Here is a 23,445-nt window from a genome sequence, read left to right on the forward strand (position 1 = left end):
AGTACCGCCCCCTAGAGTCAGGAACGACTAGCACATATGTGCGAGGGGAACCTTTACCTTTACTTACTTTCAGCCCAGGCTGTTTACTCTATTCCAAGGTAAGAGCAAAGGAAAACAAGCTACAATGGAACTGATTAATTCATTTCTCAGGTTAACTGTACAGGTTGCTGTAATTATAATGAATGCCCTGACATGTTCTCTTTCTTTTCATCAGGTTGTTTCACATGCATCACAGTTGTTTAAGCATTATGAGAAGGGCTTTAAAAAATACACATGCAAGAAAAGAAAAGAAAAACCTGGGAAAAATAGCATCCATGACATCTTGCTGTTTTAGGAGAACAACTCCACAGTGGGAAGCAAGTAGAGCTAACAAGCTCAAGAGAATAATTTCACACAAATAAGGTGCCATAACAAATAAGGTCTCGTGGGAACATTTGTGAATAAAGTAGATAAACCAATTCTGAAAGTGAAGTAGGGTGAAAACATCCCCAATTGTGTGAGAATTTTTTCATCCATCAATTCTCCTGCCAAGAGAGAGATTGTATTTCAAATTCCCTAGCCTATCATTTGGCCAGAGGATAGAAGACAAGGGATTTAAAGCAGCTTACATGAGAAAAACTGAACCATAAATAGGTAATTTGGCAGGGCAAAAGCTTGGAATATTGTCAAAGGCAAGCCAGTCCAAAATGGCAAGTCAGACAGTAGATGGTTTAAATTAGGAATCGATCCTTCAAATCTTATTTATCTGTTTCGACTTACTATTCATTCATTTAACACTTTGCCCTTATCCTTTGCTATGAAGAGAATGGAAAGATGCAACATACCCATTTGAATCCTGCACCTAAGGAGAATTACACTGCACTTGTATGGATTTAGTCATTTCCTGGGAATAATTAGTTCTTAATTATAAATCATTTTGCCGAAACTGATACTAAATTACATTTATATTTTGCTTTTCCTTCTGGAACTCAAGGCAGCGTGTAGCCAAGGGATCACCCCTTTTTTAGATACTCAGTGACAATCCTACAAAGTTGATAGTGACTGAGAGATAACGACAAATCAATCACTCGGTGAGCTCTAAGATTAAATTGGAATCCAAATAATTCTCAATCCACTAAACCACTCCTGTTTCCGAGCCATGGAAACTGTGTAGTAAAACTAAGAGTGGGAGGCTTTTATTTACCCAGCCTTTTGTTTGTTTGTTTGTTTGTTTGTTTGTTTGTTTGGTTGGTTGGTTGGTTGGTTGGTTGGTTGGTTGGTTGGTTGGTTGGAGGGGTGAAATCCAACAGGTTCTGGAGAACCGGTAGTGGAAATTTTGAGCAGTTCAGAGAACCGGTAGTGGAAATTTTGAGCAGTTCAGAGAACCGGTAGCGGAAATTTTGAGCAGTTCAGAGAACTGGTAGTGGAAATTTTGAGCAGTTCGGAGAACTGGCAAATACCACCTCTAGCTGGCCCCAGAGTGGGGTGGGAATGGAGATTTTGCAATATCCTTCCCCCAGGAGTGGGGAGGGAATGGGGATTTTGCAGTACCCTTCCCCTGGAGTGGGGTGGGGATGGGGATTCTGCAATATCCTTCCCCTACCATGCCTACCAAGCCACACCCACCAAGCTATGCTACGCCCACTAAGCCACACCCACAGAACCGGTAGTAAAAACGATTGGTTGGTTGGTTGGTTGGTTGGTTGGTTGGTTGGTTGGTTGGTTGGATGGATGGTTGGTTGGTTGGTTGGTTGGTTGGTTGGTTGGTTGGTTGGTTGGTTGGTTGGTTTTGGCTCTGCCTTGGAATTTGGCAATGTAGAATGGAGTAATTGATATAAAATTGCAAACACCATCTCAAGGGCAATTAAAAGCTTGTAGCTCTATAAATGATGCCTAGGATTTTGATTATTAAAATTCACTTAGGAATCTGACCTAGAGTTAAGAAGTGATCCAAGTCATCCTAGACTGAACCAAGGAATGAAATTTTCAGGCAAATTTTACTGTTAAAATCAAATCTGATAAATGAGCCACAAGTATAAAATGACCCCTGAATTTGATTTCTGGTAGAGGGTTGAAAATCTATAGAAAGATCTATCTGTCCCAAACAGGATAAATCCAATCTCATGTTACCACCTAGTAATCAGTATTCAAAATCAGTAATCAAAATCAGTGGTTTTTAAAATAAATATTTTCTCCCCCCCTCTTCTGTTATTTTGATTTCAGAATTGTCTTTGGAGAACTTTTGTGGCACTTTTAAACTGATAGGAGCTATGAAGCCAAAGGAAGATTATTTTGGAAGGAAAAACTGTCTGCCTTCCAGATTTGTCATTCCTAGGACTTGAACTTATGACTATCCATCATGTAAGAATATAAAATTGAGTACTTATCTGGGACAACTACATTTAGCAACTATATTTCACTATGTGAAATATAAAAGCCAAAAGTAGTGTAGAATTATATAAAAGTAACCATCACAATTCATAACCAGCAAAAGAGTTGTAAGGAGTTGTAAACTGAGGTGCAGAACGAAGGAAAAAGAAAGGACAAAGAAAAAAAGAATTAGCACAGCAAGCTAAAAAAGCTAACTTCCAGAAGAATCATTTCTGAGATTTTCCTAAGTCAGAATGAGTACAGACTTTGCAGCGGTCTATATCACAATCCACCCCTATAATGCTGGCGTTGATTTAGCCCCATTTCCCTGATTGCCAAGCACACCACAGCTTGAAAAAGCATTTGCCATTTATTGAAATCCAATATTGTGCTCATTGCTGCAGTCTATCTCAGTGGTTCAAGACAGATTTCCTAAACTGCAGAGATGTAAGTAGTACAGTAGACCATATATCTCTGACAGGCCAGGTCCCAGCCAAGCCCCTATTGGCTTAGCCTTAGTTTTGCCCTGGAACACCAAACAAATTGCCTTAAATTATTTTGCTTCTCCTTTGGATTTGCTCCAGATTGATGCTTGCTTCTAGAATGGAGGGAGAGGAAAAAACTAATGAGAGCTGGAAGGAAAGCTTGCCAAGAATGGTGAAACATGTGTCATCAGTTAACATATATAGGTTAAGGGTAGACATTCATTGCACACGCACGTACAGACCCAGAAAGTGACAATAATTTAAAGAGTCGTAAGGATACTAGCTGAGAAAGGGGGGGGAAAGGTTTTGTGCTGCTGTGATTTGTTTCGTGTTCTTTTTCCTTGCTGTTCTTAAACGGCTACATCAGATTATTGAACCTCTGAGCTATTGTCTAAACAGCTGTTTGAGTTTTATTGATATTTATAGATACAATCACTGCATGTCTATTTACTATATCACTATAATATTTATAATTATAATGAATTATTATAATTTGCTTTAACAGAATAGTAAAACCGTTTCATATCGAGGCCCAACCCATTATAGAAGTTACTTGAGTAATATGATTGTGAAGCACATTCAGCCAGCCGAGACATGGAAAGCTAACCATTCTATTCATCTTGATGGCCGCAATTGATTACTGATTTGTTTGAAATGCCTTCTAATTACTATTTGTCTTATAATTGGTAGCCACCCTTCTCTCATTACTGCTCAAATTAATGCTGCAGCTTGAAAGTGCTATTTCCCTTATTACGTGATTCAGAGGCCAACTGAGACAGCCAACTTTTGAACAAATTCTTATGTCTTCAGATGCCAATTGCCAATCGTTTAAATATATAATGCCTTTCTATTTGTCAAGTGGTAACAAAAGTAACTCATGACAATACGAGAAAAATCAAAAGGCAACATCTAAAAAGTTGCGTTTTTTGTTGTTAAATAAAAAAGGCAGAGATCCTTAAAATAGCAGGGGTGCTATTCAGCACGTTCTGACAGGTAGCGGAAATTTTGAGTAGTTCGGAGAACCGGCAAATACCACCTCTGGCTGGCCCCAGGTTTTGCAATGTCCTTCCCCCAGGAGTGGGGAGGGAATGGGGATTTTGCAGTATCCTTCCCCTGGAGTGGGGTGGGAATGGAGATTTTGAAGTATCCTTCCCCTGTCCTCCAAGCCACGCCCACCAAGCCATGCCCACAGAACCGGTAGTAAAAAATGTTAAATTCCACCACTGCTTAAAAGGCATGATCGTAAAGGAGTAGAAGCTTAGCTGGTGCTATTTCTCTAATCTCTATAATATGCTAAACTATGTCCATAATACGCTAAGCTAACCTACAGTGGACTAGTTTGTATGTCATTGCGCTATGCAAACCCAGTAAATGCAGTGTGTTTATGGCTTAGTGCAGTGATGGCTAACCTTTTTGCCGTTGCGTGCCAAAAGCGGGGGTCGTGCGGGGGGGGTCACGCGCATGCGTGCCCACACCCATAATTCAATGTGCCCTGCCCCCCAGTGCATGCGCCCATGACCCCCCACACTCCCCCTGCTTTTGGCACACGATGGCACGGTGGGCCAGGTAAGCTTGGTTTTCGCCTTCCCCAGGCTCCAGAGGTTTTCTAGGAGCCTGGGGAGGGCAAAATCCCCAACCCCCAGAGGCCCTCTGGAGGCTGGAAACAGTCCATTTTCTGACTTCTGGTGTGCCCAGATGGCCCAAAAATCAGCTGGCTGGTGCCCGCATGCGTGCTGAGCTAGGGCAATGCTCGCATGCCCACAGATATGGCTCCACGTGCCACAGGTGACACGCATGCCATAGGTTCGCCATCATGGGCTTAGTGTGTTCTGTGAATGCAGACTATTGATTTAGTTAAGTAAATATGGATAAATTAATCACAGATGTGTGTGTTATGTGAATACAGTAGATGTGAAGATGATGGGAAAACATACTGTAGAGCTCAAGCTTGCTTCCCTGCCCTAAAACTAAGATGTAAAAGAACAGTTTTGTTTAGCAATATCCAGAGAGCCACCAATCCACCTTTCTGTTTTAGAGAACAAAATTTCCTGGGAAGCTAGATCATCCTGCTCTTTCCAGAGACAAATCAGCCTGGGTTTTTGAATTTGGGTGAGATTCTAGAATTGCATAAATGTCAAATGGCTATAGACAGCCTGTTCTATTAATGATCATATTATCTTTTTGCTCTGAAAAGCTTCACTTGTTGATACTTGCATACACATTTAAACATGGGAGAGATGCAAAGCTGCTTTTGCCCCTCTTTATAATACTTTCATGAGAACTAAGAGCTAACCTTAGAAGCAAAGATTCACTGACATTCGATTTTATGATGATTAGCTGCGGAACTGAGGGTGACAAGGGTGAAATTTATTTATTTTATTTATTTATTTATTATATTTCTATACCGCCTTTCTCCCGTAGGACTCAAGGCGGTGTACAGTCAAGAAAAATATAGACACACAAACATCATAAAATTGCTAATTATGAAATATAAAATGAAGCATCCATTAAACATCTAATAAGCCAGAACTCGGGTGGCAAAGGCTTGGAGTAGCTTTCCTTACTCCTTAAGAAATTCTGCTTGGATTCCTAACTTACAGTAGGTTCTGCCTATCCCAGTGGAATATCACAGCTGCCATTTTATCTCTATCATAATAATAATGACTTCTACCTTGAATTTAAAGGCATTTTAATAGAGTGCAGTCAGAGGTCCCCCCCCCATTGGTTTCTATAGGGCACATTTTAGAAAGATTGTGAAGAACAAAAAGAGAGAGAGAGAGAGAGAGAGAGAGAGAGAGAGAGAGAGAGAGAGAGAGAGAGAGAGAGAGAGAGAGAGAGAGGGAGAGAGAGAGAGAGAGGGAAGCTGTTATTCAGGAGAATTAAACAATATGCTTGAGAAAACCAGAGGAACTGCAAATGGAAAACTTACCTGAGCATGAATTCCATTGAATAGAGCAAGAGAGAATGTTTGCGGGGGGGGGGGGATTGTCTTGGAATGATAAAATAAAATCTCCTTCAAGTCCTACATGACTCTTGGACCATTCATGGATTGGCTTCTAGTAGAAAGAGGGCACGGGTGAAATCCAGCAGATTTGGTAGTGGAAATTTTGAGCAGTTCGGAAAACGGGCAAATACCACCTCTGGCTGGCCGCAGAGTGGGATGGGAATGGAGAATTTGCAATATCCTTCCCCCAGGAGTGGGGAGGGAATGGGGATTTTGCAGTATCCTTCCCCTGGAGTGGGGTGGGAATGGGGATTTTGCAGTATCCTTCCCCTGCCACACCCACCAAGCCGCACCACGCCCACCAAGCCACGCCACGCCCACCAAGCCACGCCCACAGAACCGGTAGTAGTTAAAAAAAAAACGTGGATTTCACCACTGAAAGAGGGGCAGTTTTTAATCATCCTCTAGCCCAAATTTCCCATTCAAGTATCAACCAGGTGTTTTACTCATCTAGGTGGACATCTATTTGACCAGAATCCATATTCGCTCCATGTGAAGTTTGAGCATCTTTAGGTGGCATTCCTCCCGGGATCCTTGGCCACCGGAGTCCGGGCGAGTGTGGCTTTAAGAGCCGCCCGAGATTTTCAGACGGGCGAAAAGGTTGGCAGAGAAGGTGAGAAGCTGTGTTGCGGCGGCGGTGGGAAAGACGAGCGCGGGGGTGGAGGGCGGGGAGTGGGCTTCAGTTAAAAGCGTTTTGGTGGGGTTTTCCTCGCAGAGACGTCCGAGCTCAAAGCGCCCGCCGCTGTGGCCAAAGCCAGCCAAGGGGAGGGACCGAAACGAAGGAGGGAGGGGAGAAGCCTCCCCAGCAGCCTATGGAGTCCATCATCCTCAACTCCGCAAAGCTATATAAGAGGCTTCGACGGCTACTCGCCCCCCCCCCACTTTCTCCGAGCGGCATTCCGGGGAAGAGCCACCGCAGCGGCGCCCACCTGGGGAGGGGACCCTCTGACTTCCCAAGCAGACGCTTGGCCGGGCTCCTGGGTCGGGAGGTGGTGGGGAAGCTTTCCACCGAGCCAGAATGACTTCCATCCCCGCGGTCAACTGGAGCGGAGCCGAGCTGGGCGGCTGGAACGAGAGCTTGTCCTCCCCAGCTGGGAGTAACTGGTCGTCTCCGGTGGGTAACTTTTCCAACCAGTTCATGCAGCCGGCGTGGTGCCTGGCGCTCTGGTCCTTGGCTTACGGCGTGGTGGTGGCCGTGGCCGTCTTCGGCAACCTGGTGGTCATCTGGATCATTCTGGCCCACAAGCGCATGAGGACCGTGACCAACTCCTTTCTGGTCAACCTGGCTTTCTCCGACGCCTCGGTGGCCGCCTTCAACACCTTGGTCAACTTTATCTACGCGCTCCACGGCGACTGGTACTTCGGGGAGGCTTACTGCCGCTTCCAGAACTTCTTCCCCATCACCGCCGTCTTCGCCAGCATCTACTCCATGACGGTCATCGCGGTGGACAGGTGAGAGCGGGGCGGCGGGGAGGGTCGAGATGACCCAAGGTCCGCGCACCTGGTGGGGGGGTGGGTGTTGGGGGGATCCGATCCATGCCGGACCGCCAGCGTGTTTGCTGGTTGCATTTTGCGGTTGACCACGTGGGACCTTGAAGAGGTGAGAAGAGGCCAATCTCCCCCCCCCCTTCCCATCTTAGGAGGCTCTAATTCAGAGGTACAAACCATCACCACCCCGGTCCTAGGAGGCTCTGTTTAACCGCCGCGACAGATCCCGATCTTCTTCAAGCTATTGCAAGTATGATCAGCCTCTTCGCCTTCCACCCGAAGCCTTTTCAGCACCTTTTCTCCGGACTGATTAGTCCTCACTTGCTATTGAAGCGCCCATAAACGCCGATCAGTTCATCAGTTCTAGAAAACCAAAGCCATTCAAATTTCCCTCTTGTCAATGTGAGCTGGAATCCACCCTCTTGAAATTATAAGGGTGGGCATTGTTGATTTTTTTTTTTAAATTTGATTTATATGCCGCCCTTCTCCGGAGATTCAGGGCGGCTTACAGCGCGTTAAGCAATAGCCTTCATACTTTTGTATATTTATACAAAGTCAGCTTATTGCCCCCACAAACTGGGTCCTCATTTCACCTACCTTAGAAAGGATGGAAGGCTGAGTCAACCTTGAGCCTGGTGAGATTCGATCTTATTTTTAATCGCAGACAGCTGGTGTTAAATTACAGTGCTTCTGTCTGTGGAGCTATCCAGGCCCCTGATTGAAACTGAATTTTAAAAAGCTTCCCCAACATAGTTTTTTCTGTGTACATTTTTCTACTGCGGTTCTAATTTCTGTCTTCTTCCCATTTACCCCACTTGGAGATCTGCTGAATTAATGGTTCCTCTCCCACCCAACACCCCAACAAATAACTGCTTACAATGATCGTGATTGTAATACCATCCTGGTGTTTATGCAAATTGCAAGCAGAATGTCTTCCCTTGTTTTAATTGAAGTTAAACATATTGTAATTATATCTAAGTAATAAAGGAGATGCATTCTTTGTATACCGAGGGGTAGGCATTGCTGTCTTGCAAATGCACAAATCAGGATTGCAGAGAGGGGATCAGGCTACTGGATGACAATGCTGATGGATTTCTCTTGGAAATGAGAAAATTCAGTGCCAAAAACTACCTCTCAGGATTGTTGTGCTGGTAAAAGCCTGGATCCTGGTTTGAGGAGTTGAGGAAGGACTGAAGGACATTTGTGATTCTTGATAGCCACTCATATATTACATCTTTTACACTTGTGCCTATTATTTCCTTTTAAATCTAAAGCAAAAACAAAAAGCAGTAAACATCATGATTCAGGAAGTTCTGTTATGTTTGATATGAAGAAATACTTCGATTTTTAAAATGTACTGCCAACTGATAAATAATCCTGTTTGTACATGTCTAATTCTGGGGAAGCTAGATAGGCTGAGACATTTATGACTGGGTTTTCCACTCAGGTACTTTCAAGTTCTCAAAAGTATCTTAGTTTTGTTTGGGTTTTTTTTTTTCACTTGGAAATGATGATTAGGACTCTGCTGTGCTTTGGATTTGATTCTGAATAATACTTTGAAATGCTGAAAATTAGCCCCTCTTTGGAACTCTGTAAAGCAGTCTAGAAGATATGCCATGAATGACTCCCATCCTTTGGGAGAGGCAAAGACATAGTATATTTGCATACCTGTATTTTCTGAAGCCCCTTTATGGGAGTTGAAATAATACCCAGCAATACTGTGAATTGCTGGATCTTGGATTCTTTCTCTCCCCTCCCACTTGCAAAAAAAAAAAAAAAAAGGTACTGAAAATGAAAATGTCAGATCAGACAAAAATCCACCTTATTCCACATTCTCAAATACAGTTTTTCTAAAAGTGGTTTACTCTGGGAAGTTTTATTAGATAAGCAGAAAACAACCGTAACTCCGTCCTATAGATGGAAATGGAGGACATTCAAGGGCATCTGCGTGTCTAATTCAGCCTAATTTCTAACTAGTGGATCAATGGAAATAACATATGAATAGTTTTCATATGTTTTCCTTTCAAATGAACACATGCTGATTGCTTGCCTCACTGCCTGCTGATACTGTTCTGAATGAATCATTTGTATCAGTTTGGTGGCTGGAAAGAGGGAGAAATAACCAAAACATCATTTGTAATTCCCTTAAATTTTAATATAAAATTAACACGTTAATTTGCAAGTAAGTGTCTATTTTACCATTATATATATATACTATATATGCCCAGATTCATTTCATGTTGTGGAGGGTTTCTTTTTCTGTTTTCAAATAATAAAGTGTAGCTGGAATTGAATGCTGAAGACCTGAAGAACATTGCAGATGAAGCCACAAGGCAACCAATGCAATTTTGACTATACAATCTCAGAGAGTGAGAAATGATTAGAAGGTCCAGTACTAAGTATATTCCATTATTCAGTTTTTAAAAGTAGTAGAATAGGTCTGTCTAATGTTCACCCTCAAGACATGAAGATTTCATTGAGCTGTGAGACGGAACAAAGATACATAATAATGAAATATATTAAAACGGTGTTCTTGAGCTGTCCAGATTTTTATACCAAGACATATTGCTATCCCTTGTGTGCCACTTTGAGTTCCAGGATGAAAGAAGCATCTCAGAGAAGAGTCTTAACCAATTGCTCGCTTTTTAATACTTATGCAATAACAAGAGCAGCATAATTTAAGATTCTGGATTAAAAGCACAAGGTACGCACATGCTGTCTTGCTGAAGTTAAGCAAAAATAGCTGCAGTCAATGCCGGGATGCTAAATAACTTGCAAGCCTCACACTGCCTTGTTTTTGGTTTGAAGGAAAGTTGAAAGCAAATATAATAAATACTTCATAATAGTCATTAATTCAATCAATGCAAGAGATTTTGAAGTCAAGCACAAAGAAATTGCTGTCTGCTCTGATTTCTACATCCAGAAAGGAGCTAGAATGACTTCTGGTTGGTAGTGGGTAGAGGGTGAAGGTTAGCTTTTCTGTTGCATATATTCTTCTGTTCTTTAACATCATTGCCATATCCCTCTTTATAGAATTTGCTGCTTAAGGCATCAGGCAGTTTGTCTAATGGTAGGGACAATTTTAGATCAATGGAAATCCCTTCCTGACCCATTCTTATATGTTTTATTTTATGGCTGTTCACCGCCCTGAGTCCTTCAGGAGTAGGGCAGTATACAAATTCAATAAAATCAAATCAAAATCAAATCAAAACCATTCTGGCTTCACAACTCTTGATGCATTTGAGAAAGATTTGAAAACTTATTTAATAAGTCAGACTTGTTATGAGCAGGTGTTCAGAATGGTTAGTAAAGTAAGTTAATGGGGCTGTTTTGTTATAAATATTTCTAGCTGATGGGAGAATTGGATGCATAGATTGAGGATTTCATCACTGTATAAGGGTTATTTTTACTATTTGTGTGTGTGTGTGTGTGTGTGTGTGTGTGTGTATTGGGGTGTATATAAATTTTATTGCTTTGGGGCCATTTTGACATTAACGTTCATTCATTAGTTTTGCTTATAGTTGGATGGTGTCTTGAAGATATGCAGATTAGAAATACAGTTTTTGTTGTTTGTTATAATAAAGGCCTTAGGTAAAGCAGTCAGAGATTTAAACATGTAAGGAATTCAGTATGTTTGTGGCAGCAATTGTTCATTCATGTTTTCATGGAATAGTTTTTCCCATTCCTTCCCTCGGAGCCACTTCATATTGGTGATGGCAGATATTGAAGTAGGAATTTTCTTCATGCAAAAATGTGCTCTGCGTCATCTCTATAGCTCAGGGGTGTTGAACTCAAGGCCCACAGGCTGGAGCCAGCCTACGGGGTGCTTAGATTTGGCCCACGGGGCTGCCCCAGAAACAGTGACGGGCCGGCCCATGGTTCCTCTACCTCAGGAGTCCATTTTCGCTGGCAGAATGCTCAAGCCACCACAGGCACCCCCCCAACATGAGTGATGTCAAACTGGCCATGCCTATCCTGGCCACGCCCACCCCGGTGAGCCAAGGTCAAACACAACCCTGATGTGGCCCTCAATGAAATCGAGTGACAACCCTGCTATAGCTGAAGGAAAAGTATTAATTGCATCACTTTGGCCTATAGGTAGTAAACAAATGATGAACAAATACAGGTGGCATGCATTTAGCAACTGCCTCATTTAGTGACTGATGATAGTTATGACAGTGATGTAATAATAACTGGCCAATCTTTGTATTTACTCTATGACCTTCACAGGTCTGGAAAGCAACGGAAAGCTGAAGTAAAATCACAAGTACAGTCACAGATTCACTTGGTGACCACCTCACTTAATGGCAAGTTGCCGGTCCCAGCTGTGGGGTCTAAACACTGACTCTGTAAGTCAGTTCAGCAGTACATTCCTTTCAGCCACCTTATTGGCATAGGCTGCCAATGAAGAAGGCTGAATGTAGATCCTTGTTTGACACCAAGATGAATGGTGTTTGGTCTTTCAAATATTTAGCTGATTCTGCTATATTTCTGTAATCTTCTTGCAAAGCTTACTACATCAGTATAAAGGAAAGGATTCTGAAGCATGCTTCATCAAGTTAATTATTCTGCAATCATGCCGAGAGATATGGTGTTTATCCAGGAATAATATTCTTTTCTATACAGATGCAATGTCATATGGTCCATTAAGTTTACAAACGGAACGGTTTGTCTTGCTACATTGCCACTGATTGGTGTTAAAATAGGGAGCGTTTTTAATGGATCGAAACAATATTCTCAGAACTCAGCATATTGTTTGCTGATAAAACCAAGCTGACGTCTTTATTAATGATATTTCCTCTTTTTTTTAAATCCCTTATATTGGTAGTGAGAGAATCAGCTGTTGTTAATGATGGATGATGCTTAAGATCTGCACATCTATAAATCTGCACATCCTTGGTTGCTTGATTTACCTGTGTCAAAGAGCCCTCAATTTCCCCCGAGTTCATAGAAGCTCATAAAAATAAAATATCTTAAAAAGATAAAAGAAAGCATCCAATTAATCTATATTAAATTGGCTTGAAGTATTGATAGAGAATAATGGTGTTTGAGCCTTCTCTCATTTTGTTGATATTAAAATTTATACATTTCTGTAATACGCGTGGAAAGGTGTGCCCATAGCCTCTTGAAATTCTTTTTTTAAAATATTTTTTATTAAACAGTTTGTCTTTAAAAACAACACAAAAAATAATCACACATATATAAAAACAAAACATGTCAAGACAGAACGTATTGAACATCTTGAAATTTTTTATTCCAGTTGTGTGCAGAGTAAGGAAGAAGGCAGAAAAATTCAAATTTCTTAAGTGCACAACTTTAGCATTAATATTGATTGTTGTCTGCAACAATACATTTTTACTGATTGGCTATCTCTTTTTTCTTTGTCTTCCCAGCCATGTGGGGGGGTGGGGGGAGCCCTGGTTAAAATTCCTCTTTGGCTGTAAAGAATTCTCTCTCTCTCTCTCTCTCTCTCTCTCTCTCTCTCCTTCCTTCCTTCCTTCCTTCCTTCCTTCCTTCTTTCCCTCCCCCTCTCTCTCTCTTCCAATTCTCAGAAACTGCCTATAAGGTAAAAGTAAAGATTCCCCTCACACATATGTGCTAGTCGTTCCCGACTCTAGGGGGTGGTACTCATCTCCGTTTCAAAGCTGAAGAGCCAGCGCTGTCCGAAGACATCGCCGTGGTCATGTGGCCAGCATGACTAAATGCCAAAAGCGCACGGAACGCTGTTACCTTCCCACCAAAGGTGGTCCCTATTCTTCTACTTGCATTTTTTACGTGCTTTCAAACTGCTAGGTTGGCAGAAGCTGGGACAAATAACGGGAGCTCACCCCATTACGTAGCACTAGGGATTTGAACCGTTGAACTGCTGACCTTTCGATCGACAAGCTCAGCGTCTTCGCCACTGAGCCACTGCGTCCCTAGAGACTGCCTATATAGTCTTTGATTTGTGTCCATCTAATTAACAGGCATTCTGTTTGAATGGGATGCTATAGATCAGACGATTCTTCTTATCTGCACAGTTGTTTAGCATATGCAACAACAACTTTGTTCTCCATCTTTCAAGTTATACTTCAGGTAATCATGAAGTTGGGCTAGTGATAGAACGATGAGATCCATTCAGTATCCTGATTAAATTCCTAGACTCTGAATTCTTTCATTGTTTGGGTATGCATCTGTTGAACTGAGTTCTGTTGGTTGGTTGGTCCATCACTTCAAAATAAAGATTTTGACCATCCAAAGGCTGATCAACCTCTGGTGATTGAGGCTTTCAAAATATTTTGCAAGTGACAGTCAGAAAGCTGGCTGATAGGGAAAGCAACTTGCTAAACTTATTTTGAAATTCATTTCATTTTCCATGAAACTCTTTGGATACTTCATCTAACGAGTGAATCTTCTTTTCACTTGCTTTGACTTTGCTTGAGGGAACATTTTGATATTCTATTTTCATAACTTGGGTGCAAAGCAGACTAATTGTATATATTTCTCCATTGTCATGCTGTTTCTTTTTCCCCTCTGATATATTTTTTTAATAATATGTCATTCTTTATAGAGAAGGCCTAAGATATTTTGACACCTCAAGCACATTTTCCAATTACTGGGTGTTTGTTTTTTAAAAAAACTACATTAAAAATAAAATGAAGATAGTGTGCTCTCATTTTACATATTTTAAAATGCTTTCTCTGAGACAGATGACTTCAACCAGCTTCTTTTATTTCTCTCTTCACTTGATGATAATTCCTGGCTAAAAAATAGCAAGGCAACTGTTCTTGGCCAACCCATTTTTCCTTCTTCTCTCCTGTCTACTTCTGCCTACCAGATATAGTCAAAGAAAGAAGAAACGGGGGAGCCAGTTGGGAGTCACAAAATTATGCTGGACAAAGGAAGAGATGAGGGAAGGAAAAGAGAGTCCATTGCTATCCAAATTCCAAGCAGGTTTGAGTGCAGATTTAAAGGAGCAGGACGGAAAGCAGTTCAAGTTGGAGATTTTATTGTATTTATTATTAAATTTGTATACTGCCCAATCATGGGGGCTCACAAATAAAAACATTTTTAAAAGGATACATTCAGGATATATATGTAAAGATACGGAAAAGGTAAAATGGTAAAATGTACAATTTTATATTTTACATATTTAAAAATTTACGTATAAAAAATATAAAAACACAAGTCAGTCCTAGAGGAGATCAACCCTGACTGCTCTTTAGAAGGTCAGATCCTGAAGATGAAACTGAAATACTTTGGCCACCTAATGAGAAGGAAGGACTCACTGGAGAAGAACCTAATGCTGGGAAAGATTGAGGGCAAAAGAAGAAGGGGACGACAGAGAACGAGGTGGCTGGATGGAGTCACTGAAGCAATAGGCATGAGCTTAAATAGACTCCAGAGGATGGTAGAGGACAGGACGGCCTGGAGGGACGTTGTCCAGACACGACTTCACAACTAACAACAACAACATATAAAAATAGTGTGTATGGTTTGATGTTTCAGAAGGAAAGTGATCTAAGTCAGTGGTCACCAACTGGTGGTCCGTGGACCACTGGTGGTCTGCGAGAAAATTTTGGTGGTACGCAGAAAAATTATTTGCATTTTTTATATTGCACTAAATCAGGGGTCCTCAAACTACGGCCCCTGGGACAGATACATGCAATGAACATTTGTGTTGCTGCAGAGAGACCCCCTTCAGGGTCTTTTTGTGTGGGTTGGGGGGGGCAGAAATTTCAACTTGAGGTCTGCTTCGGCCTCCTGGTGCAGGGCTTTGGGCGAAGGCTGGAAGGAAGCGCCGCTGGTGGCAAAGAGCCGGGAGGCCTCGTTCCAATGGGACTGCATCATGGCCTGGAACTGGCTGACCATCTCAGCCCTCTGAGCCTCCAGGCACCTGTACCTGGCCTTGCACTCCTGCAGGTCTTCCCTCTGCTTGGAAAGCCTATGCTCGTAGTCCTCAGTGAGTGCTTCTACTGAGCCTCCTTCTCAGTCAGATCCAATTTGAACTGAGCTGTTTTGCCAACTCTTTCTCATGGTGGCTGCTTAGCTTCAACAACTGCTTCTTGTTGGGGCCCTAAGAGCCTGGGCGGGGAGGCAAGGAGTGGCTGGGAGAGGAGGGGTGAGTAGAGTTGGACACACCCACCCAGTCACATGACCACCTAGCCACTCCCACCCAGCCGGTCATTAGGCAGATCATATTAGTGGTCTGTGGGATTTAAAATTATGAATTAGTGGTCCCTAAGGTCCGAAAGGTTGGTGACCCCTGATCTAAGTAGATCTTTGTGGCTCAGGGAGATAGCATAGAAGAAAGCCAAGGAATAAGGACAGGTGGAGATGCAGAAGGGATGGAGAAATGAATCATTGTGGATATATGTTTGTTTATGGCAGGTGACATATTTTTAGGAGTTATCTTCAATTAGAAAAATATACAAAGGGGCAGTTTTGTGATTTGACATTCAGAGTCCACTTTTGCTTTGGACTCGTGTTCCTGAGTGAGTTATTTTTAATATGGGTACACCAATTTTTTGTGAAATGGGCATTTTGTATCTGGATGTCCCAGCACAGCATCTAATTTATGAAACAGCAATTTCATAAATTTGCTGTTTCACTCTTGTAGAGTCACCCTTTCATAAAGGGACTCATTATAATTTTCCCAAATGGTAATGACTGGCGATACTTCAGATAGGTGTGAAAAAAAGATTCTGTGTGTGATTTTAGTGTACTCGTGTCTTTCTGAACAGGTTTTTAATTTCAGCATTCTGAAATGGTTTTGACCTCTTTTGATTCGTGCTACTGTCAAATAATGAGAGAAATGTATTACAGTCCTACTAGTGCAAGACAAATATTCCCAGTACCATTCAGCAAACACAAGATTGCAGTTTAACTTTTAAGCATATTCTGTAAGCCAAAGTACTGAAAACAATTTCCAGCCTTAGGCCAAAAAATTAGAAAATATGGAAGACTGTTCCCAATCTCCAAGAGTAATTCTTAAAAGTTTAAAATAACATTAATGTAACTTCCAGGGTGAATGTTGCCATCTGATAAGGCATTTCTCTTCCAGTCTTCCTCATTGTAATATATACTTATTTCCTTTTGATTTTTTTTAAAGGGTGTTTTTGGCATAGTCAGGATTATGCATTGTACATGAAAAAATGTTATTTTACTATGGAGACAGTAAAGCTTTCCAGCTAGAATGGAATAAGTCTTTTGCATCAATTATATTGCTGGCTCTGGATAGTGACCTCAGAAATAGTATTCTGTGGGTCCTTGGTGCTCTGTGAGCTTGGTTGTTTTCTTACAGATGTTCTTACAGATGTTCTAATAGATATTCATATAAAAAAGATGTTGCGACTCTAGAAAGAGTACAGAGAAGAGCAACAAAGATGATTAGGGGACTAGAGGGTAAAACATATGAAGAGCTGTTGCAAGAATTAGTTATGTCTAGTTTAATAAAAAGAAGGACTAGGTGATATGATAGCAGTGTTCCAATATCTAAGGGGGTGCCAGAAAGATGAGGAGATCAACCCAGGGGTGAAATGCTCCCAGTTTGGACCGGATTGCCCGATCCGGTAGCGATGGAGGTGGTGGTTCGGAGAACCAGTAGCAAAAATCCCTGCCCCCCCCCCATTGCTCAGCTGAACACAGAGAACAATTGAACTGTGGAGCAATTTCCCTACAGAAGTTGTGAGTGCTCTAACACTGGAGGTTTTTAAGAAAATATTGGACAACCATTTGTCTGAAAAAGTATAGGATTTCCTGAGCAGTGGTTGGATTAGAAAACCCCTAAAGTCCCTTCCAACTCTGTTATTCTGTTAAAATAATTCCTTTATTTAAATGAAGGATCTTTGCCAAGGCCACCTTTGATTGCCTTCAACAAACATCCTTAATGGTCAATTCTTAGCATCTTAGTACTTGCCAATACAAGTAGTCCTTGCCTTATGATCATAATTGGGACCTGGATGTCTGTTGCTAAACAAAGTGGTTGTTAAGTGAGACATGCCAACTTTTATGAACTGTTTCCTTCAGCACCAAAACTGTAAAATTCCTTCTGACACACTGCACAAAACTCACAGGCTGGTAAAAGAACTCCCTTCACAGCAGTTCCTAAAATTACACAAAAACACTTGAAGACATCAGCTGGAGATCTGGATTTAGCTGTAACTGGCATGCAAGCTACAGCACACTTTCTTCTTTCCATCACATTCTAGAGAGTCTGTTTCTATTCTGAATTATTACTGCTTGTAATTACAACTTAATGAGAGCAAATTGAAGCTTAATTCAGAGAAATTCTAGCTTAATCTAGGCAAGACAAGTTTTCCAGGATATGAAGATTTTTGGACAAGATAGCATTTACCTTTAGATTTAAACATCACAGCTTATTGATCCTTAATACTTGTTTCTTTATCACCGAGTTCGCAGCTGGCCAGATAGATTTTGTCCAGTTTTGGCCAATGTGCCACCTAACAGAATCTGCTTCTATTTGGTCTTGGTGGCACATTTCATTTAGACTGAGTTATTGTTATACATTTTCTAACAGGCTGCGTTTAGTTGGTTCAGACTGAATAGAAAGTTAGCTGATGTTCCCATATGTGGGGATATGATGAAAATAGTTCTACTGGCTACCAATTTATTTTAGGGTATAATTCAAGTCATGCTGGCACATCATTGTGGAAGTGTCTTCAGACAATGCAGATTCCCTTGACTAAGAAATAGAGATGAGTACCAACCCCTAGGATTGGACATGACTGGACAGGAGAAAACTTTACCTTTATAATTCAAGGTGGCTAGTGATTTCTGTTAAAATCCCCAAGGCTGGTTTGTTGTTGTTGTTGTTAGTTGTGAAGTTGTGTCTGACCCATCGTGACCCCATGGACAACTTTCCTCCAGGCCTTCCTGTCCTCTACCATCCCCCAGAGACCATTTAAGCTCACGTTGACTGCTTCAGTGACTCCATCCAGCCACCTCATTCTCTGCCGTCCCCTTCTTCTTTTGCCCTCAAACGTTCCCAGCATTAGGTTCTTGCCCAGGGAGTTCTTCCTTCTCAATAAGTGGCCAAAGTATTTCAGTTTCATCTTCAGGATCTGACCTTCTAAAGAGCAGTCAGGGTTGATTCCTCTCTAGGACTGACTGGTTTGATCACCTTGTAGTCCAAGGAACTCGCAGGAGTCTTCTTCAGCACCATAGTTCAAAGGCCTCAATTCTTTGACACTCAGCGTCCCTTATGGTCCAACTTTCACAACCATACATTGCAACTGGGAAAACCATAGCCTTGACTAGATGCACTTTAATTGGCAGGATGATGTCTCTGCTTTTTAGTATGCTGTCTAACTTTGCCATAGCTTTCCTCCCCATGTGCAGTGATCTTGGAGCCCAGGAAGATAAAATCTGTCACTACCTCCATTTCTTCCCCCATCTATTTGCCAGGAATTGAGAGGGCCAGGAGCCATGATCTTACAAGGCTGGTTACAGCAGAACATCTCAGTATACTTTCAGCTTCTAAATTATGAAACTCTTTGCCCCTCAAGCTCTTTCAGCTAAGAAACTTTTCAAATTCAGATATATTTTTAAAGCCAAGTTTTGATATTGTAATTGGTTTTCTTAGCTGCCCTTTTTTATTGCTTGCTTTAAAAATAATGGGATTTATTTTCAACCATGTCCATCACAAATGCTTTTTAAAAAAAATTTTCATGTGACAGGGCAGGATAAAATATTTCTATAATAACAGTGTATTTCAGAGAGAAGGAAGATAACAGTCTGAATAACATTATTTTATTTCCAATAGTAAAGGGGCAGAGATTTAAAGAGTTCATTTCAAGAGGATAAAGAGAATAAATATTGCTAGTCAATGTAAAACACAGCAGTTCTTCCAAATTATTGCTTTGCTTGAGTTGTAATGCATGAAAATGAATAGGAAAGACCACTGCTGCAACTTGTAGCAAGAACACTAATTTTCTAGCAACTTTATTTTAATTGATTTTATGGTAAAAGAGCAAAGCATATGAACCGGAGAAAGAGAGAGATGTTCATATTAACATAACTAAAGAATAATAAATAAAAATGTACGTAGACGGGCAGATCAATTTTTTTTAAAAAAACCATGCAAATTAACAAAATTGCTAGACAGTTAAATGTCTAACAGCCGCTGCAATTACAACACATTGTATGATCCCTCTGGAAATACCTGGTGATTTGTCAGTGAAGAGGAAGCTAATAATCTTCTCCCCTGAGCTAACATGGCTGTAGATGGAGATGCTTTATTAATTCAGTTTGCTAAACTGTGCACAAGGGGCATTGCAAGAGCACACAAGAAACTCCCTTTCCTCCAGCAGACAAGAACAAAATCAGTCTTACACAGGAATATTATGAAAGGTTTCATTCCTCCAGAAAAGTTGGCAGGATGCTGTAACAGGCAAGTGGGAAAGCTCTCCCGTGTTCAAAATACACATGCTTGCTAAATAGTTAGCATGAGATAAATAATTCCACTGCAATATTGGCACATGCACAAAGTGGGAAGGGGCTTTAGTGAAACCGTGTCAAATGTCTGGGTGAAGGACTCGTTGTTCCAGTTCAGACAAGCCTCTCCTGGAACTAAATGGTACCAAATAATGAAGTGAACGTATTTAAATATTTAAGTCTGCCGCAATCTGTCTTCTATAGGTAAAGGTAAAGGTTCCCCTTGCACATATGTGCTAGTCGTTCCCGACTCTAAGGGGCAGTGCTCATCTCTGTTTCAAAGCCGAAGAGCCAGCGCTGTCCAAAGATGTCTCTGTGGTCATGTGGCCAGCATGACTAAACGCCAAAGGCACACGGAACACTGTTAGCTTTCTACCAAAGGTGGTCCCTATTTTTCTACTTGCATTTTTTATGTGTTTTCGAACTGCTAGGTTGGCAGAAGCTGGGACAAATAACAGGAGCACAGCATTAGGGATTCAAACCACTGAACTGCCGATCTTTCGATCAACAAGCTCAGCATCTTAGCCACTGAGTCACCACGTCCCTACTGTCTTCTATAAGGATATGAATATATCCTTATATTCTATAAGGATACGAATGTCATCACTCTGCTTAACAACTAATTCCCACAACACTGTCAAATAATTTACTAAGACTGTATTACTATTATTATTCTCTTCCTTACTAGTATCTATCTCTTCCCTCTTCCTCTTATTACTATAAGCATGTTGCTTGTATCTTTCAATTATATTGTTTTTATTTGTTTCCTAGTACGATTTGATAGCTTATTAGTAACCTTGACTATCACTAAGTATTGTATCTTTTTATTCTTGATGAATTTATTTTATTCTCCTTATGTACACTGAGAGCATATGCACCAAAGGCAACTTCCTTGTGTTTCCAATCACACTTGGCCAATAAAGAATTCTATATTCTATATTCTATTCTATTCTATTCTATTCTATTCTATTCTATTCTATTCTATTCTATTCTATTCTATTCTATTCTATTCTAACATGCTGCACAATCAATCAGATGAAGATGCTACCTAGAAAAATTACACTGTAATTTAAACCAGTGCAACAATCCAGCAAAGCAGCAAGTAGATATGCAAAGAGATAATCCTTGGATTTCAATCTCAGCAGGGCATTCAGAGCAAAACATGGATTTGGACTGGGCTGCCCCATTAGAACTCAGGTCGTGAATGTGATAAGTCTTTGTGCCACATAGCAGGGGATTGATGAACTTAGTTCTGAAATGTTTGGTAACAGTTTGGAAATAGTTGAGTCCATTATGGTTAGCCAAGTGTAGAATGGCACTTGAAAGATTATGGGCACAGGTTAGTGAAATCAGTACCCCCCTCCATTAATATAATAAACGATAGACTATGATTATTGAAATGAATATTCAGGACACCTGTGGCTATCTTTGCATTTTGGTTAAATTTGTTGTAGGCCTTTGAGGTAGACCAGGCTAGGAAACCAAAGTTACAAATGCCAATGCTACTTTTATGATAGGGATACAGTAAAAGTTTCTTGCAAGTCTGAATGCACTTTTGCTCTCCATCCCTTCATCCATAAGGGAACTAGAAAGGATCAAACCTGAGACACTTTCTCAAATTATCTTTTTTTTCTCTGATGGTTTTTCACTGATGGTTTTTGTCTGATCATTGTCTTGGTTGTGGCTCTTTCTCGTATTCCTCAATGTTACTCTCAGAACACATGACTCAGAGTGTCATATACAGTAATAAGGAGTACTGCTCTTTAATTAAAGAGGATTATTTTTCATATATATAGATAGATATAGATATATAGATATAGATATAGATATAGATATAGATATAGATATAGATATAGATATAGATGATATAGATATAGATATAGATATATAGATATAGATATAGATATAGATATAGATATAGATATAGATATAGATATAGATATAGATATAGATATAGATGATATAGATATAGATATTTGTTTTCATAGATTTTCATGGGTACAGGTATGCAAGTCTTGGCGTATTCAGGTCTTTTCCCATGTAAGATTGAGAGTATCTTGGCGACGTTTCAACGAGGTCCCACTCGTCATCTTCAGGCTGGTGTCTTCGGCTTCGTGCTTGTGCGAGCAAAGCGTGATCGGAGATGCCGTCTTTCTATAAATATTGGTGGGGAGGTGTGGAGTACTGGCTTTGTTGTTGCCGACTAATCTGCAAACATCAACTCCATCTACAAATCAAGATGTAACAACACAGCTAACCAACCCGCTTGCAATAACAAAGCCAGCACTCCACACCTCCCCACCAGTATTTATAGAAAGATGGCATCTCCGATCACGGTTTGCTCGCACAAGCGCGAAGCCAAAGACACCAGCCTGAAGATGACGAGTGGGACCTCGTCGAAACGTCACCAAGATATCCTCAATCTTACACGGGAAAAGACCCAAATATGCCAAGACTTGAATAGATAGATAGATAGATAGATAGATAGATAGATAGATAGATAGATAGATATAGATATAGATATAGATATAGATGATATAGATATAGATATAGATATAGATATAGATATAGATATAGATATAGATATAGATATAGATATAGATATAGATAACATCTATATATATATCTATCTATATCTATCTCTATCTCCATCTATCTCCATCTATCTCCATCTATCTCTATCTATCTATCTATCTATCTATCTATCTATCTATCTATCTGTCCATCTGTCTGTCTATCTATCTATCTATCTATCTCTATATCTATATAATAAAGACAACAACATCAGGGTGAAGCTCTTCTCCTGATGGCTATATGAATATCATCCTTAAGGTTTTCCATTATTAGAACTTCTGATTCAGAGGTGAAAAGAAGTGTCAGAGTGTATAATGGTGTGCACATAGCACCCATGTGCAACTCTTTAAAGCAGTTGCATGATTGTCTGCAGCACAATTACAGGAATAGATGTGTTGGGCTGAAGAACATATAAGCCTGTGCTACATGCATTCTTATGGGGGCTCCATGCCATATTTCTACCTTCAGATCCTCATTGTGGCACACTACATGCACTACAGTATTTTGCTAATGTCATCAGAATTTTTTTGACTTTCAGAATTGTCCATCAGATGTTTCTCTTTCTGCATTCATTTCAAAGCTGACATCAGTGTAAAATCAGGAGACAACTGCTGAAAATACAGCTCAATCTTCCAATTTCTACTTGGAAAAGTTTTGGATTGGCTAGGCTCCATGGAGTGTTGCATCGATATCTGAGTAGCACAGTTTAAGGATTCAAACACATGCCCGAAAGTTGGTTTGAGAACCATCACATTATTATCTCTTCACTTCCTTAGTTTTTATGCATCACTGAAGCTCTGTGAAGATGTGATTAGCTGCCGTTGCTCTTGATCTCCTAAGACAAAGCCCAGAGTATCAGCTTTGTGACAATAGCAAAGAAAGAAATCTGTCTTAGCTTTCATTTTGGCAGCAATTAACAAGTAGCTATGAGGGATAGAATTGCAATCAGATTTCTGATTTAGTATGCCATCACTACTAAACCATCAAAACATGGATTTGTCACCATCTTGTGTAGTTATAACTGATATATTTCCCTGCAACAATATGTGGCAATGCCCAAGGATAACATGGCTTTAAAGAGGTAATTATAAAAAATAAAGAATGGAAAAT

At 40.6% G+C, this 23,445-nt stretch overlaps 1 protein-coding gene across 1 annotated transcript in view; it reads left to right on the forward strand.

The window, feature by feature from the left end:
- The first annotated feature begins 6,856 nt into the window (after positions 1–6,856).
- The window catches only part of TACR3 (tachykinin receptor 3), a 58,332-nt gene continuing 41,743 nt past the window's right edge, over positions 6,857–23,445 (forward strand). Inside the window, exon 1 of the mRNA XM_070948581.1 lies at positions 6,857–7,290. Coding sequence (XP_070804682.1) covers positions 6,857–7,290 — 434 coding nt within the window. The remainder of the gene's footprint in view (positions 7,291–23,445) is intronic.

The sequence above is a fragment of the Pituophis catenifer genome, unplaced genomic scaffold, assembly GCF_029215685.1.
Source record: "Pituophis catenifer annectens isolate HBS135680 unplaced genomic scaffold, rPitCat1.0.hap2 SCAF_8, whole genome shotgun sequence".
In the NCBI taxonomy this organism is placed as follows: domain Eukaryota; kingdom Metazoa; phylum Chordata; class Lepidosauria; order Squamata; family Colubridae; genus Pituophis; species Pituophis catenifer.